Genomic DNA, 15,914 nt, shown 5'->3' with positions numbered 1-15,914 from the left:
AGTAGGCACAAAATGCATGCAACTATTTAAATGGAAATTTATTAAACTGACATAAAATTAAAACTTCATTTCCTCAATCACACTAACCACTTTTTGAGTGACAGCACAGGTCTACCACATTTTCTGCATTTCAGGGAGTTCCTTTGGACAGAGCTGCAAGACCAGAGATGTCCAATGGAAATACAGGGCAAGCCACATGTGTAATTTATGTAATTAAAATTCTTCTAATGGGTGGCCCAGTCGGTTAAGCATCCAACTTTGGCTCAGGTCATGATCTCATGGCTTTTGTGAGTTTGAGCCCCATGTCAGGATCTAGGCTGTCAGCACAGACAGAAGCAGAAGAAGCCTGCTTCTGATTCTGTGTCTCCTGCTCTCTCTGCCCCTCCCCTGTTCATGCTCTGTCTCTTTCTCAACAATAAACATAAAAAAAAAAATTCCAGTAAACAAATAAAAACAAAAGACTTAAGAATTAACACTTAAGACACTTCTATTTTGCAGCCTCCAGTGAATTAATGGATCCAGGCACTGAACCTCAAAGGTTGCTAACATTAAAAACAGGAGTGAAAACCAGGCATTACATACCTCCTGATAAAAATCACACAAAAAAGGGATCCATCCTGACTCTGAACATCCCTGTTAATCAAGCTGCCAATCTACAAGTAATACACAGGACAGCAGAACATGTTGAGTTACACCATAAGTACATGATCAGTACAGTCCAGACCATGAGAAATTAAAGGTGAAATGTCCCAGTTCTTTAACATGAAAATTTTAGCAAAGGAGAGATTAACAGATTTAAAGTTATCTAGTTAAAACAAACAAACAAAAAGCAAGACCAAGTTGTAGTATCTAGGAAGGTACAGTTGGGTGATAAAACCATAAAAAAATACAACGTAGGAAGGGGCTTTTGTTGGCACAGGGCACAAGGAGGGTTTCTGGAACGGGTGGCTAACATCTACCTCTTGACCTGGGGGCCGCTGCCAGTGTTCACCAAGATACAGTACACAGCTGTATATCTGTTTCATTGTATAATCGGTTAAAAAAGGACAATGTAAAAGGTTAAGATTTAGGACGAATATAAACAGATGTTCTAAAATTTTCCACCCATACCTCAACCGATCATTTCATTATGTGTAGTGGTCTTCCCTCCTTTGGAGACTGCTGTCCTAAACACAAACGGCACAGCTAAGCCTCCTTAATATTCCAGCCTGTCTACTGTTACAGGTTAAAAGTAAAGTAAGTCGATCCCACTAAAATTTTATAGTACTATGGGTGGGAGAAACATTAATTTTAAGTGGTGTACGGTAGCTATTAAAATTATCTTAATTATTTCTATTAAAATATTTCAAACAAATATAGAAATATCAACAAGTCAAACAGCGTCCCTCACCTTCTCTGCCTCATCATCAGGGATAGCCACTATTAATATTTTAGTGTGTACTCTTCTAGATCTTTATGTTTATAAAAAATATAAATATACATTATATAATTTCTTTAACAAAAGCTATGATATATTATTCTGTATATCATTACCTGCTGCATATTATTCCAAAATACCAATTTATCACAATTTTCTTAACTATTTCTGTTCATTCAGAGTGTATCTAATTTTTTATTATTAACAAAGTGTTGTAATAAAAATCCTTGAACATATTATTTAAAACACTTATATAAATGTTCTACAGGATAGAATCTGAGAAATGGAAATGATCAAAGATTATATGAATATTTGCACTCCAAAAGGGTTATACCAAGTTATACTTCAACAATGTTTTGAAATGTCCACTTTGCATACTCTCACCAATAATGGGTATTTTTAATCCTTTGAATTTTTGCAAACTTAATGAAATTGGTATCTCCTTGTCATTTTCATGGTTATATTTTATTTTTTAAAGTTTATTTATTATTTTTTAATCATCTCTATACCCAATGTGAGGCTTGAACTATTGACCTCAATATTAAGAGTCACATGTTCTACTGACTGAGCCAGCCAGGTGCCCCTCATGATTCTATTTTAGAGGATTAGAAAAAGTGAGCAATTTTTCACAATATAAATCATTTGTATTTTTCCTGTTAAGTGTTCATCTCTTTTTCCCATATGTCTAATTACATGTCTATAAAAGAATTAATCCTTGGAATAAATGTGGAATATGAATATAAAATAAGAAAATTATGAATAAAATATGGGTATTAAAGTTTTCTGTAATGTATGTTGAAATTATTTTCTCTTTTAACATTAGTTTCATGTTTCCCCCATATATGATTAAAATATTTATGTTTATATGTTTTTAATGTAGTTAGGCATAATATAAATTCACTAATTCAAAAATAAGTTTGTGTGCCTTACACAGGCTTAACAGTGTATGTAAACTCAAATATTCAGTGAAAATGAATACAGGTAGTTATCTACTGGTACTTCATAAAGATGCCTGATACAAACACACACACACACATACAAACACACATAAGCTATGTTCAGACAAGTCGTGATGAGTGAAAGCACATAGGAGAATTACAGAAAGTCCCTGGGTGATCTGAATACTCTAGGATGATACAGATGAAGTCATATATACAGCTCCACTCTGACAGAAGAAGTTCTTTTCTGTTTCAAGAGATTAGATTTTTAAATTATTTGATTATTCTAATCAAACTGTCAAAAAGTTTTCAAATGCATGCAAGTTAAAAACAATGTTTTAAAAGAAGCTATAAATTGGATATTCAGTACAGAAATAGATATCATATGGCTAAATAGTATCTCTGTGTCTCACTTTCATCGTCTGTGAAGTGGAGATGATAATACTCTTACCTCACTGGGATAATGTAAGGATTAAATGAGATTAACATACATACAGTCTTATGAAGGTGTTGAATACTTAGTAAAATGCTATTAGGTGCTGTTACTATTACTTGTGTCCTGATTGGCAAAATCTCTCAAAATGAGTGTCCGCACATTCCTTCTTGCATACTCTGTAACCAGCCTCTGACCATCATAATGTGACCCTGTTCTTACGTCACTGATGACTCCCACATTTCTAATCCACTTCTCATCTGACATAGCTGAACATCTGAAATCTGTCTGTCTTCAAAGACACATATGTGTCTGAAAGAAAGGCTTTCTTTCGATCTAAATGGTTGCTTCCTCCTGGTTCTTTCTCACCTCTCTAATCTCTGAAGTGTTCCAGCTCTGAGGACCTTTCTCTTCAGTATTTACTACATTTCTCCCTGAGTGCTCTCATTCCATGGCTTTAAATACTAACTATGAGCTGACAATTCCCAGATGCCCATCTTTAGTCCAGACCTCTCCTCTGAACTCAGTTCTGTACATTGAATTGCCTACCCTTCTTCCTATGGATCTGTGAAAGTCTTCTAAAATTTGACTGTTGTGAGCCTAATTCCTGACCCACTCTGCCACACCTGCTTCTCTCTGGTCTTTCCCAACTTCCTAAATAGTTACACCATCTGTCTAGCTAATTCAGACCAAAAACTCGGGAATCATTCCCGAATACTTTTTTTCTCACATCCTACAGCTAATGCATCAGTAAATGCTGTCACCTCCATATTCAAAATATATACAGAATCTGATTACTTTTCACCACCACCGTTATTTTTCACCTTGATCATGGTAAGAGTCTAGCTGGACTCTCAGTGCTTTATAGAATACACTCAAAATGGCAGCCATTGTTATCTTTGCAAAATGTAAATCACACCAAGTCTTTTATCTGCTCAAACTGTCAAATGGTCTTGCTTAGAATTAAAAGCTGTAATGTTTAAAATGTCTCATAAAACTTTAGTCCACCTTAAACTAATCAATAGTCTCCTTCCTAGCTTACACTGCACCAGCCATACTGGTCTCTGCTGGTCCTTGAATTTCCATGCAACTTATTTCATGGCTTCATTAATGTCTCCTCTCCCCTAGATACATATCTGCATAAGACTCTCAAATCTATTTATCTTCTCAGTGAGGGCTTCTCTGATACCACACTTTTGTCTGTCTCAATCCCCTTTCTCAGGTAATTTTCCTCCACAGCATCTATTACTATCTGATATATTACCTATTTAAAGAAAATTGAGTATAATGTACATATATTAAAATGTTCAGGGGCATGTGGGTGGCACAGTCGGTTGAGCATCTGGCTCTTAATTTCCTCTCAGATCATGATCCCAGGGTCATGCAATAGAGCCCTGTGTTCAGGGTCTGAGCTGAGCATGGAAACTGATGAGGATTCTCTCTCTCTCTTGCCCCTCTGCCCCTCTCCCTGCTCATGCTCTCTCTCTCTCAAATAAAAACATTACATTTAAAAAATAAATAAAATGTACAAATTCTATATGGGCAACTCAAAATTGTACATACATACCTATACATATGTATATATATGTCTGTGTAACCAACATAAACCAAGGTACATATATTCAAAATCCAAGAAGGCTCCTTCATGAGCCTCCCAGCTAATAAAACCCTTTCACAGGTGACTGCTATACTGACTTCTATCAGTATAGACTGGTATTTTGCCTATTACTGTAAACTTTACTTTCATGGAATACCCACTATGTATCCTGATGTATCAATTATTTTATAGTCTATCTTGCCCACCAGAATGCAAGCGTCATGAGGGTTGGGTATTACCTGCTTTACTCAGTGCTGTATCCACAGTGTCTATAAACAGGACTTGGAACATAGAAGGTGCTCAATAAATATTCACTGAATGAATGAATAATCAAAATAGCATCATTAAGCTTTCCTTTCCTTTGGAACCTTGAAGGGCAAAAGTTATTTTTCATTAGAATTATCTTCATTATTATTACAAATACCTATGGAAATCAGATATTCACAATCAAGCCTAAAACTTGGATAGAATTGTTTTAGGGTTAATTTAGAGATTCCTATACTTAACGAAAATCCTAAAGCCAAACCTTCTGTGATTACTTTTACATTTAGGTAACGAGGTTCTGCAATATAGCAATTACATTATACTAACACCCTTATAAAACAGGTTGAACTGGAGGGCCCAGGGCACAGGTATCTTATAACTCTAGTATGTTCTTTTATTCTATTCTCACAGTTTAATAAATATTGAACAGTTTTCACTAGAAAAGATAGTGTTTAGTGAGCCCTCAAAGCATTCATTTAGCAAATTAAGACAGTTTAATTACACTGGCAATTTCTCCTGAGACAGTGCTGTTACCGTATTTGCAGAGGTCAGAAATTCTTCACGAAAATGGAAATTTCACTCCCACAATGTTCCATGGAATTAATATGTTCAAATTATATTTTCAAGATTACTTTCATATCATTATTTCATCAACTGATCCTAACCAAAAATTCTGGAGTAACTAATGCTATTCTTTGTAGGTGAGAATCTAAGAATAAAGCAGAGTGCTGGGTAGAAATAATGAATGCATTTGCATCCATTGCTTATTTAGAAGTGTATTTCTTAATTTCCAAATGTTTAGAAGATTTTTAAAGTTTCCTTTTGTTTCTGTTATTAGCTTAACTGCACTATCATCAGAAATTATATTCTTGTGTTTGAAAATAATACATACTATGGAGTTGCTGGATATGATATTCTACATCAATTAAGTGTGCTGACTGTATTGTTAGCTAAAATCTTTATCTTGCTGATATTTAGGCTGTGATTAGTATTAGAAATTATCACTTTCTTTTACTCCAAAGATTAGGGAAGAACATTTGCAAATCACATATCCATCAAAAAAGTGTATCTAGAATATATATAGAGTTCTTTAAAAAAAGAGTAAGAGAAGAATAATGGGGAAACATTTGAACAGCCATTCATCAAAGAAGATATATGATGCTCAACATCATTAGTCATTAGAGAGATACAAAGTAAATCTCTGCTGAGATGAAATACACCTATTAGAAAAGCTTGAAAAGAAACAAAACAAAATGGACAGTACCACATGCCAAAAAAGAATGTGAATTAGAACTTGTAAATATTGTGAGTCAGGATACAAAGTGGCTTGGTCACTTTGGAAAACAGTTTGGCAGTTTCATGTAAAGCTAAATATACATTTACCATATGACCCAGCCATCCCACTCTGGGGTTTTTACCCTACAGAAATGAGAACTTAAATGCACACAAAAAACTGTAAATGATTTTTCTGCAGTGGTCTATTAATAAAAAAACCAAAAAACAACCACAAACAAGCCAGATGTTCTTCAATGGGTGAATAAACAAACAAACAAAAAGGAATGAACTATTGAAACACACAATAACTTGGATAAATCCTAAATGCATTACCGTAAAAAGCCAGTCTCAGAAGGTTACATAATATAGGATTCCATTTATAAGACATTTTGAAAAAGACCAAAATTTAGAGTCAGAGAACAGACCAGTGGTTGCCAGGGATTAGGGGGAAGTATAAGGTTAGATTACAAAGGAGCAGCATGAGTGAGATTTTATGGGATAATGGATTATCCTTATTCTGATTGTGGTAGTGGTTACATGAATCTATACATGTGTTAAAACTTACACAACTGAACCCATACACACACTTAAAAGAATCCTTTTACTGTATTATTTTAAAAAACAAACTATCCCCCTGCTCCCTCACCTCGAATCTTTTTTCTTTTTTTTTTACCCTGAAATTCTCAGTCATTCTTTACTTTTCTACAATTTCTTTCCCTTACTCATATAATCTCTTAGATATATAAAATGCTATTTTCTTTTTTAAAGTGTTTTTTTTTTTTTAATGTTTTATTTAGTTTTGAGAGAGAGAGACAGCATGAGCAGGGGAGGGTCAGAGAGAAAGGGAGATACAGAATCCGAAGACAGGCTCCAGAGCTAGCTGCCAGCACAGAGCCGAACACAGAGTTTGAACTCATGAACCGTGAGATCATGACCTGAGCCGAAGTCGAATGCTTAACCGAATGAGCCACCCAGGTGTCTCTAAAATGTTATTTTCTTAAGTATGCCATGTTCTCTCTTAATTTCAGGTCTTTATTCATGGTGCTGGTCTATGGTGAAAACTACTCTCTTGGCTAATTCTTATTCATCCTTCTGGCTTTGGTAAATTGCTTCTTATAATAAGCCTTCCCTAACCTCTGCTGCCAGGCTGGATTAGATGTTTGGTCATATATTCCCATATCGTTCTGCACTTTCCCTTTCATATCTTCCCATTTTTGTCAGTGCATGATCCATTTCTTTCTCCCCCACCATCTGTGAACTCCATGATAGTTCATAATAGCAGAGATAGTTGACGTTTTGTGAAGTACCGCTTAGCACCAACACTGTATAAGGCACCTAACAGATCCACAACAATGAATGCTCTAAGACCTATTTGTGATTTGTGGATTGCTATAAATAACCTGTTCTATTCTCTGATTTTTTCAATCTACATTTTAAAGGCAGACAGAAAACATCTTACCTCTTTTTTTCTAAATATTATTTCAAACACACTTTTGCTTGTGATATTCAGTTAAGTATTGCCTTTATGTACCCTCTCTCCTCTACTCTTTGTCCTTTTTCTTTAGGATGCTGTAAAATTCCCCTCCACATTCACTGAACATCTGCACATTTTCTTCTAAGTTCTCAGTATCCACACACAACAGAAACACCCTTTCCTGGCATTTTCTGTCAGTACAAATTAGGTTTCTAAATAACCCTGTCAACTGAAAATTTAAATTAATTTAATCTGGCACTCTACATTCATGGTTTTCTTAGAGTTTTAAACCTAATAATTTAAACACAAAAATCCTACCTTAACCAAATCAATAAACAGCAATATGGTTAATTATGTATGAGATCCAGCATGTCACTTAAATTAAAAAAGGAAAGTCTAATATCCTTTGTATGATAGTGGTCAGTGAGAGCAGATATCACGGTACACTACCTTTAGCAAACTGCTAAGGACTAACATGACTGAATTTAGTGGTCATTTTATTGTTAACCACAGTTTAGTTCACACAGGTGAAGTTCCATTAGTTTTAAACCTTATAATAAAAAACAAAATGCACAAATATTGACAACTACATGACATTTTGGAGAATCAGCTTAAAAAATAACCCACAAATAGAGATGGGATAGGGGAAGAGGCCCATTTTAAAGAAAACAGGAAGTTCAAGAGAGCCTTACTTACACATTTTAAATGGAATCAGACAAATAGATTTGCAAGTTACAAACACTCAGAATTACCAGATCCAGTCATGTGAGGAAAGCCAATCTTTGGTTTGTTAAAGGAGAGACTGACACAAACTTTGTGAAATATAAGAACCCTCCTTTCCTACAAGAACAAAGCCAGGTGAGGCCCTGAACAATAAAACCACCACATGGAACAAAATTTCCAGTGTGTATATTAAAATAAGTTCAAAATAACTATCCAAGGAAAATGTAACTCCCTTTCAGGCTGCTATCCTTATTAGGATTGCTAATTTGTCTCAAGAGAATATAAAACCTATCACCAACTCAAACAATGATTACTTATAATTCCACTTTTCATCTATTATATAGAAAAGTTGTGCTCCAGGTACTTCTAAAGAAATATAACTTCATGATTTAAAAAATCATGAGAAAGAATTTAGATAGAGACATACTAATTAAGGACAGGAGTCTTCCAGGGTCTTCTGGAAGGAGAAAAGTTTCACACAATTAAAAAGTTATTACAAAGTTATATACAGAAGAAGCCAATGACTGTAAATTCCATCTTTTATTAATAAAGGGATATGTCACACAGGAGAAAGACAACCAAAATGTTAACATACTTCATTTTGTGCTTTATAAGTAAAAATTTATAATGATGTCACTAAATGAGGAAACAAGTGAAGTAACACAAGTTTCAGTGAGGTGAAAGTATTTTTGTAATAATGAATATAAATGCAAATATCCCTACTTTTCCTGTTTTTATTTTGTAAAATAAAAAGTCTAAAGGTACTATCTCTTATGGTCTGCAAGGATTATCTTTATAACATAAAAACATAAAAATAACAAAATATCCACTTTAACCATTCTTCTCCTCAGATATTAAATCTTAAGTGATTGTGAATATACTTATATTCAGAGGAAAATTTCTGTGCCATCAAGCTGGCAGCACTGCCCAGTTATGCCATTGGTTGCCTAATCCTAAAACTCTGATACAGAGTAAATGCAGCCTAACTCAACATCAAGTTAATTCTCTTCACTTACCCTTGCATAGTGGAATTCAACTCCATAGAGTTCTAAGGTACGTGCTGTGTTCAGATAATTAAATTCTGCTTCTGCAGGAGATAAGCCTCTGTAAAGACAGTATGTTAAAAAAAATTATACCAATCACAAATATGGCCAAATTGGAAAAAAAAAAAGCTCCTATTTAATCTAGAAGATTTTCAGTATTCTAATTAAACATGTTATAATACATCATGAATGACTAGTTCTCTTAGTTGTGTATAGTAATATTTAGCTGTGTACTTAGCTAGAGGGTAAATTTTCATTAACACAAATCGTTATTTTATAGAATACTTCATTTTCCAGAAATAGAAGAATGTACCAGGGGATTTGGAGACAGGGAACCCTTGTGCACTGTTGGTGAGAATGCAAACTGATGCATTCACTGTGGTAAACAGTATAGAGGTTCCTCATAAAGTTAAAAATACAAATACCATATTGAAGGGGACTCTTTGAGTGGGGGAAAAACACCAAAAGCAACAAAGTCTAGAAAGAAACAGAGAACATCAATATCACCCAAAACACTAACTTTACAAGTAACACAATGGCACTAAATTCATATCTATCAATAATCACTCTGAATGTAAACGGACTAAGGCCCCAGTCAAAAGACATAGGGATAAAAAACAAGATCCACCTATGTGCTGACTACAAGAGATGCATTTCAGACCTAAAGACACCTGCAGATTGAAAGCGAGGGGATGGAGAACCATCTATCATAATAATGGACGTTAAAAGAAAGCCAGGGTAGTCATACTTGTATTAGACTTATACTGTAATTAAATTTTTATATAATTTAGTTTTATTTTAAATATATTAATTTTAATTTAATTACATATAATTATATTTAACATTATATATTTTGTAATTATAAGTCTAATATATATAATACATATCATGTTACTTATAGTTTTTTTGAGAGAGAGAACATGCGTGTGCGCATGAGCAGGGGACAGAGGCAGAGGGAGAAAAAGAGAATCTCAAGCAGGCTCTATGCCAAACACAGACCCCACTGTGGGGCCTGATGCCATGACTGTGAAATCATGACTGGAGTCAAACTCAACACTGGGACACTTCTCCAACTGAGTCACTCAGGCACCCTGTGACAAACTAGATTTTAAACCAAAGAATGTAACAAGAGATGAAGAAGGGCACTGCATCATAATTAATGGGTCTATCCATCAAGAAGAACAATTGTAAATATTTATGCCCTTGTGCCCCCAGGTTGGTAGCATCCAAATAAGTAAATCAATTAATCACAAACATAAAGAAACTCATTGTTAATAATACAATAATAGTACGGGCCTTCAATACCCCACTTACAATAATGGACAGACCATCAAAGCAAAAAATCAGCAGTAAAACATATCTTTGAATGACATGATGGACCAGATGGACGGACTTAACAGATTATATTCAGAACATTTCATCCTAAAGCACCAGAATAAACATTATTTTCGAGTGCATATGGAACATTCTCCAGAACAGATCACCTACTGGGTCACAAAACAGCTCTCAACAAATACAGTAAGACTGAGATCTTACCATGCATATTTTCAAACACAAAGCTACGAAATTGAAGTCAACCACAGGAAAAAATTAGGAAAGAACACAAATACATGAAGGTTAAAGAAGTTCCCACTAAAGAATGAATGGGTTAACCAGGAAATTAAAGAAGAAATAAAAAATATATATATATGGAAGCAAATGAAAATGAAAACTTGATAGTCCAAAACCTTGGGGATGTAGCAGAGATTGCAATACAGGGCTACTTCAAGAAGCAAAAAAATTCTCAAATATACAACCTAACCTTATACCTAAAGGAACTAGAAAAGAAACAGCGAATAAAGCCTAAACCCAGCAGAAGGGAAATTATAATAAAGATTAGCGTGGAAATAAATGATACAGAAACAAACAAGAACAACAACAACAAAAAAGACAGTACGACATACCAAAGACTAAAGTTTGAGCGGATTCTTTGAAAGAATTAATGAAACTAATAAATACCTAGCTAGGTTTATCAAAAAGAAAAGAGAAAGGACTCAAATAAAATCATGAAAGAGATCACGACCAACACCAAAAAAATACAATTATAAGAGAATATTATGCAAATGATATGCTAGAGCATCTGGGTGGCTCAGTTGGTTAAGCATCCAACTTGATTTTGGCTCAGGTCATGATCTCACGATCGTGAGATCGAGCCTGGCATCCTCCTCCATAGTGAGTATGGAGCCTGTTTGGGATTCTCTCTCTCGCCCTCTCTCTGCCCCTCTCCCACTTGCTCTCTATCTCTCAAAATAAATAAACACACATTAAAAAAAAAAAAAAGGATGTGGCAACAAACTGGGCCATCTGGAAGAAATGGACAAATTTTTAGAAACATTCAAACTACCAAAACTGAAACAGGAAGAAAGAGAAAATTTGAAGACACCCATGACCAGCAAAGAAACTGGATCAGTATTAGAAATTCTCCCAACAAACAAAAGTCCAGGACCAGATGGCTTTCCAGGGGAATTTGAACAGATACCTGAAGAAGACTTAATACTTAGTTTTCTCAAATTGTTCCAAAAAATAGAAATGGAAGAAAACTTCCAAACTCATTCTATAAGGCCAGCATTAGCTTGATCCCAAAGCCAAAGACCCAACTGAAAAGGAGAATTACAGGCCAATATCCCTGATGAACATGAATGCAAAAATTCTCAAAAAGGTACTAGTAAATCAAATTCAACAGTACCTTAAAAGAATTATTCACCACAATCAAGGGGGATTTATGCCTGGGCTGCAGAGCTAGTTCAACATTCACATATCAATCAACATGATACACCACATTTTAAAAAAAAGAGTAAGAACCATATGATCCTGTCAATAGATGCAGAAAAGCCATTTGACAAAATACAGCACTTATTTTTTTTAAGCTTTTTTTTTTTTTTATATTTTATTTATTTCTGAGAGAGAGAGAGAGAGAGACCGCGTGAGCAGGGGAGAGTGAGAGAGAGGGAGACACAGAATCCGAAACAGGCTCCAGGCTCTGCGCTAGCTGTCAGCAGAGAGCCCGATGTGGGGCTTGAACCCACAAACCATGAGATCATGACCTGAGCCAAAGTCAGACACTTAACCGACTGAGCTACCCAGGGGCCCCTACAGCACTTATTTTTGATAAAAGTTCTCGACAAAGTAGATTCAGATAGAACATATCTCAATGTCATAAAGGCCATGTATGAAAGACCCACAGCTAATATCATCCTCAACTGGGAAAAACAGAGTTTTTCCTCTGTGGTCAGAAACAAAACAGGGATGTCTACTCTCACCGTTACTATTCAACATGCTACTGGAAGCCTTGGCTTCAGCAATCAGACAACAAAAAGAAATAAAAGCATCCAAATCGGCAAGGAAAAAGTCAAAATTTCAACTATTTGCAAATGACATGATACTGTATGTAGAAAACCCAAGACTCCACCAAAAAAACCTGCCAGAACTAATACATGAATTCAGCAAAGTTACAGGATATAAAGTCAACATACAGAAATTGGTTTTCTATACACCAATAATGAAGCAGTAGAAAAAGAAATCAAGGAATCAAAATGTAACCAAACTGGTAAAACATCTGTACTCTGAAAACTACAGAACACTTATGAAATAAATAGAAGAGGACACAAAGAAATGGAAAGCCATCCCATACTGATGGACTGAAGAACACTGTTAAAATGTGTACACTATCCAAAACAATCTATACATTTAATGCAATCCCTATCAAAATACCACCAGCATTTTTCACAGAGCTAGAACAAAAAAATCCTGAAATTTGTATGGAATCACAAAAGACCCTAAATAGCCAAAAGTAATCCTGAAAAAGAATAGCAAAGCTGGAGACATCACGATTCTGGGATCCAAGCTCTATTACTAAGCTGTAGTCATCAAGAGAGTATGGTACTGGCACAAAAACCGACACATAGACCAATGGAACAGAATACTCAGATATGGACCCATGACTATACTGTCAACTAATCTTCAACAAAGTAGGAAAGAATATCCAATGTAAAAATGTATATTCAACAAGTGGTGCTGAGAAAACTGGATAGCAACATGCAGAAGAATGGAACTGGACCACTTTCTTACACCAGCCACAAAAATAAATTCAAAATGGATGAAACATCTAAATGTGTGACAGGAAACCATCAAAATCTTGCAGGAGATGAGAGACAGCAACCTCTTTGACCTCAACCATAGCAACTTCTTATTAAACACATCACTAGAGGCAAGGAAAAAAGGAAAAAATGAAATACTGGGACTTCATCAAGATAAAAAGCTTCTGCACAGCAAAAGAAACAATCAACAAAACAAACTGACAACCAACAGAATGTGAGAAGATATTTGCAAATGACATATTTGATAAAGGGTTAGTATCTAAAATCTATTAAGAACTTACGAAACTCAACACCCAAAAACAAATGATTCAGTTAAAGAAATGGGCAGAAGACGTGAATACATATTTTTCCAAAGAAGACATTCAGATGGCTAACAGACACATGAAAAGATGTTCAACGTCACTCATCATCAAGGAAATACAAATCAAAACCACAATGAGATACCACCTCACACCTATCAGAACGACTAAAACTAACAACACAAGAAGCAACAGGTGTTGGTGAGGTGGAGAAAGGGGAATCCCTTGCACTGTTGGTGAGAATACAAACTGGTACAGCCACTCTGCAAAATGATATCCTCAAAATGTTACAAATAGGACTAACCTATGATCCAGGATTAAACTACCAGGCATTTATTCAATGTATATAAAAAAAACAGATTCAAAAGGGTACCTGCACCCCAATGTTTATAGCAGCCTTATCAACAACAGCTAAACTATGGAGAGCCCCTATGTCCCACTGACAGATGAATGGATAAAGATGATGTGGTATATACATATAATGGAATATTACTCAGCCATCAAAAAGAATGAAAATTTTCCATTTGCAATGACATAGATGGAGCTAGAGTGTTAAGCAAAATAAGTCAGTCAGAAAAAGACAAATACCATATGATTTCCCTCATATGTGGAATTTAAGAAACAAAGCAGATGAATATATGGGAAGGGATAAAAAAGAGAGAGAGAGAAACAAACCATAAGACACTTAATACAGAGAACAACCAGTGTTGATGGGGGAGGGGGAATGTGCTAGATGGGTTATGGGTATTAAGGACCCATAATTAAGTGTTATGATGAGCACTGAGTGTTGTCTGTAAGTGATGAGTCAATGAATTCTACTCCTGAATCCAATATTGTACTGTATGTTAACTAAAATTTAAAAAGAAAAAAAATTACTTATAAGAAATGAATGAAAGAATGAATAAGTAATTAAATAAGAAATATCATATGATCTAGTAATTCCACTACTGGGTATTCACCCCCCAAAAATGAAAACAATAACTCAAAAAGATATATGCCCTCCTCTGTTTGTTGCAGCATCAAATACTGTAGCCAAGATATGGAACCATGCCAGTGTCCACTGATAGATGAATGGATAAAGATCTGGTGCGGAATGGAGAACGGATAAAGACGTGGTGCGTATATATACGATGGCATATTACTCAGCCATAAAAAAGAATAAGATCATGCCATCTGTGACAAAATGGACAGACCTAGAGGTGAAATAAGTCATACTAAGAAAGACAAACACCGTATGATTTCACTTATATGTGGTATCTAAAAAATGAATAAACAAAAAGCAGAAACAGACACAGAAATAGAGAAAACTAATGGCTGCCAGAGGGGAGGGCTGTGGGTGGATGGGCAAAATGGGAGAAGGAAAATAGGAGATACAGGCTTCCAATGACAGAATGAGTTCAGCACAAGTGTACAGCATAGAGAACACAGTCAAGGGTGCTGTAATAGTGTATGGTGACAGGTGGTAACTACATTTGTGAGTGTAGCATTAAGGAACAGACTTGTCAAATTACTGTGTTGTATATCTGAAACTAATATAACTATGTGGCAGCCATATTAAAAACAAAAACAAAAACAGGTTTTTAAAGTCCCTCGGTGTTCTTATTGCTGACAAAGTCATTTATTCCCTGAAATAATTAGTGAAAGAAGTGATTTTCAAGATTTGGTCCATATACTGTATCTGCATTAATCCAAACAGTTGCTTCTAAAACATGGAAGTTTTTTGAGACAATCTCCAGAGCAGCGCTGCTCAGAGCAGGTGTTGATTCACTGCAAGCACCGGAACGGACAGTGGCCGTCTTTTATGTTTTATAGCACTCTGACAGAGTAATTTCATGTCTGTGGAATCTAAGGTGTGTAACTTTTTATGTCTCTATTTCTCCATTTTACTTTTCTAGTAATTGAATTTTATTACTTTTTCAGAAGTTTCATTCATTCAAACGGGAAAAACTGGTCTTTTATCAGTTTCAGAAATACTATTGTACTCTGTACAATCGGATATAGAATGGATAAGGTACTAAACTGTTTATACTTAAGCAATGTCTCAGGTGATTCTTATGAACACAAGTTTGCTCTAGCAAAGCCATTAGAAGTAGTTTTACTCCTGTATTATATACATTTCTAACAACCTTAGTTATCTGATATTATTTGACTACAGCAGAGCAAAAGCAGCAAATTACAAAAGCAAAAAATATCAACCTTTCACTCACTAATGATACCAGAAAAGGAAGCCGACAGCCTACCAATGCATGATCATAAAAATGAGATTCCAAAAAAAAGTACATACACCTCAATCTTCTGTAAAATTCAATTAGGTT

The 15,914-nt window shown here is 35.1% G+C and overlaps 1 protein-coding gene across 2 annotated transcripts in view; it reads right to left on the bottom strand.

The window, feature by feature from the left end:
* Positions 1-15,914, bottom strand: part of PTPN4 (protein tyrosine phosphatase non-receptor type 4) — a 222,527-nt gene that overhangs the window by 99,416 nt on the left and 107,197 nt on the right. For both annotated transcript variants that reach the window (XM_039234876.1, XM_039234878.1), the window contains exon 9: positions 9,138-9,225. In XM_039234876.1, coding sequence (XP_039090807.1) covers positions 9,138-9,225 — 88 coding nt within the window. The remainder of the gene's footprint in view (positions 1-9,137; positions 9,226-15,914) is intronic.

Source organism: Hyaena hyaena, unplaced genomic scaffold (assembly GCF_003009895.1).
Source record: "Hyaena hyaena isolate Hyena2069 unplaced genomic scaffold, ASM300989v1 scaffold_91, whole genome shotgun sequence".
Classification (NCBI taxonomy): Eukaryota; Metazoa; Chordata; class Mammalia; order Carnivora; family Hyaenidae; genus Hyaena; species Hyaena hyaena.
The sequence above is the reverse complement of the archived record's forward strand: the minus strand, read 5'-3'. Positions and strand labels throughout refer to the sequence as shown.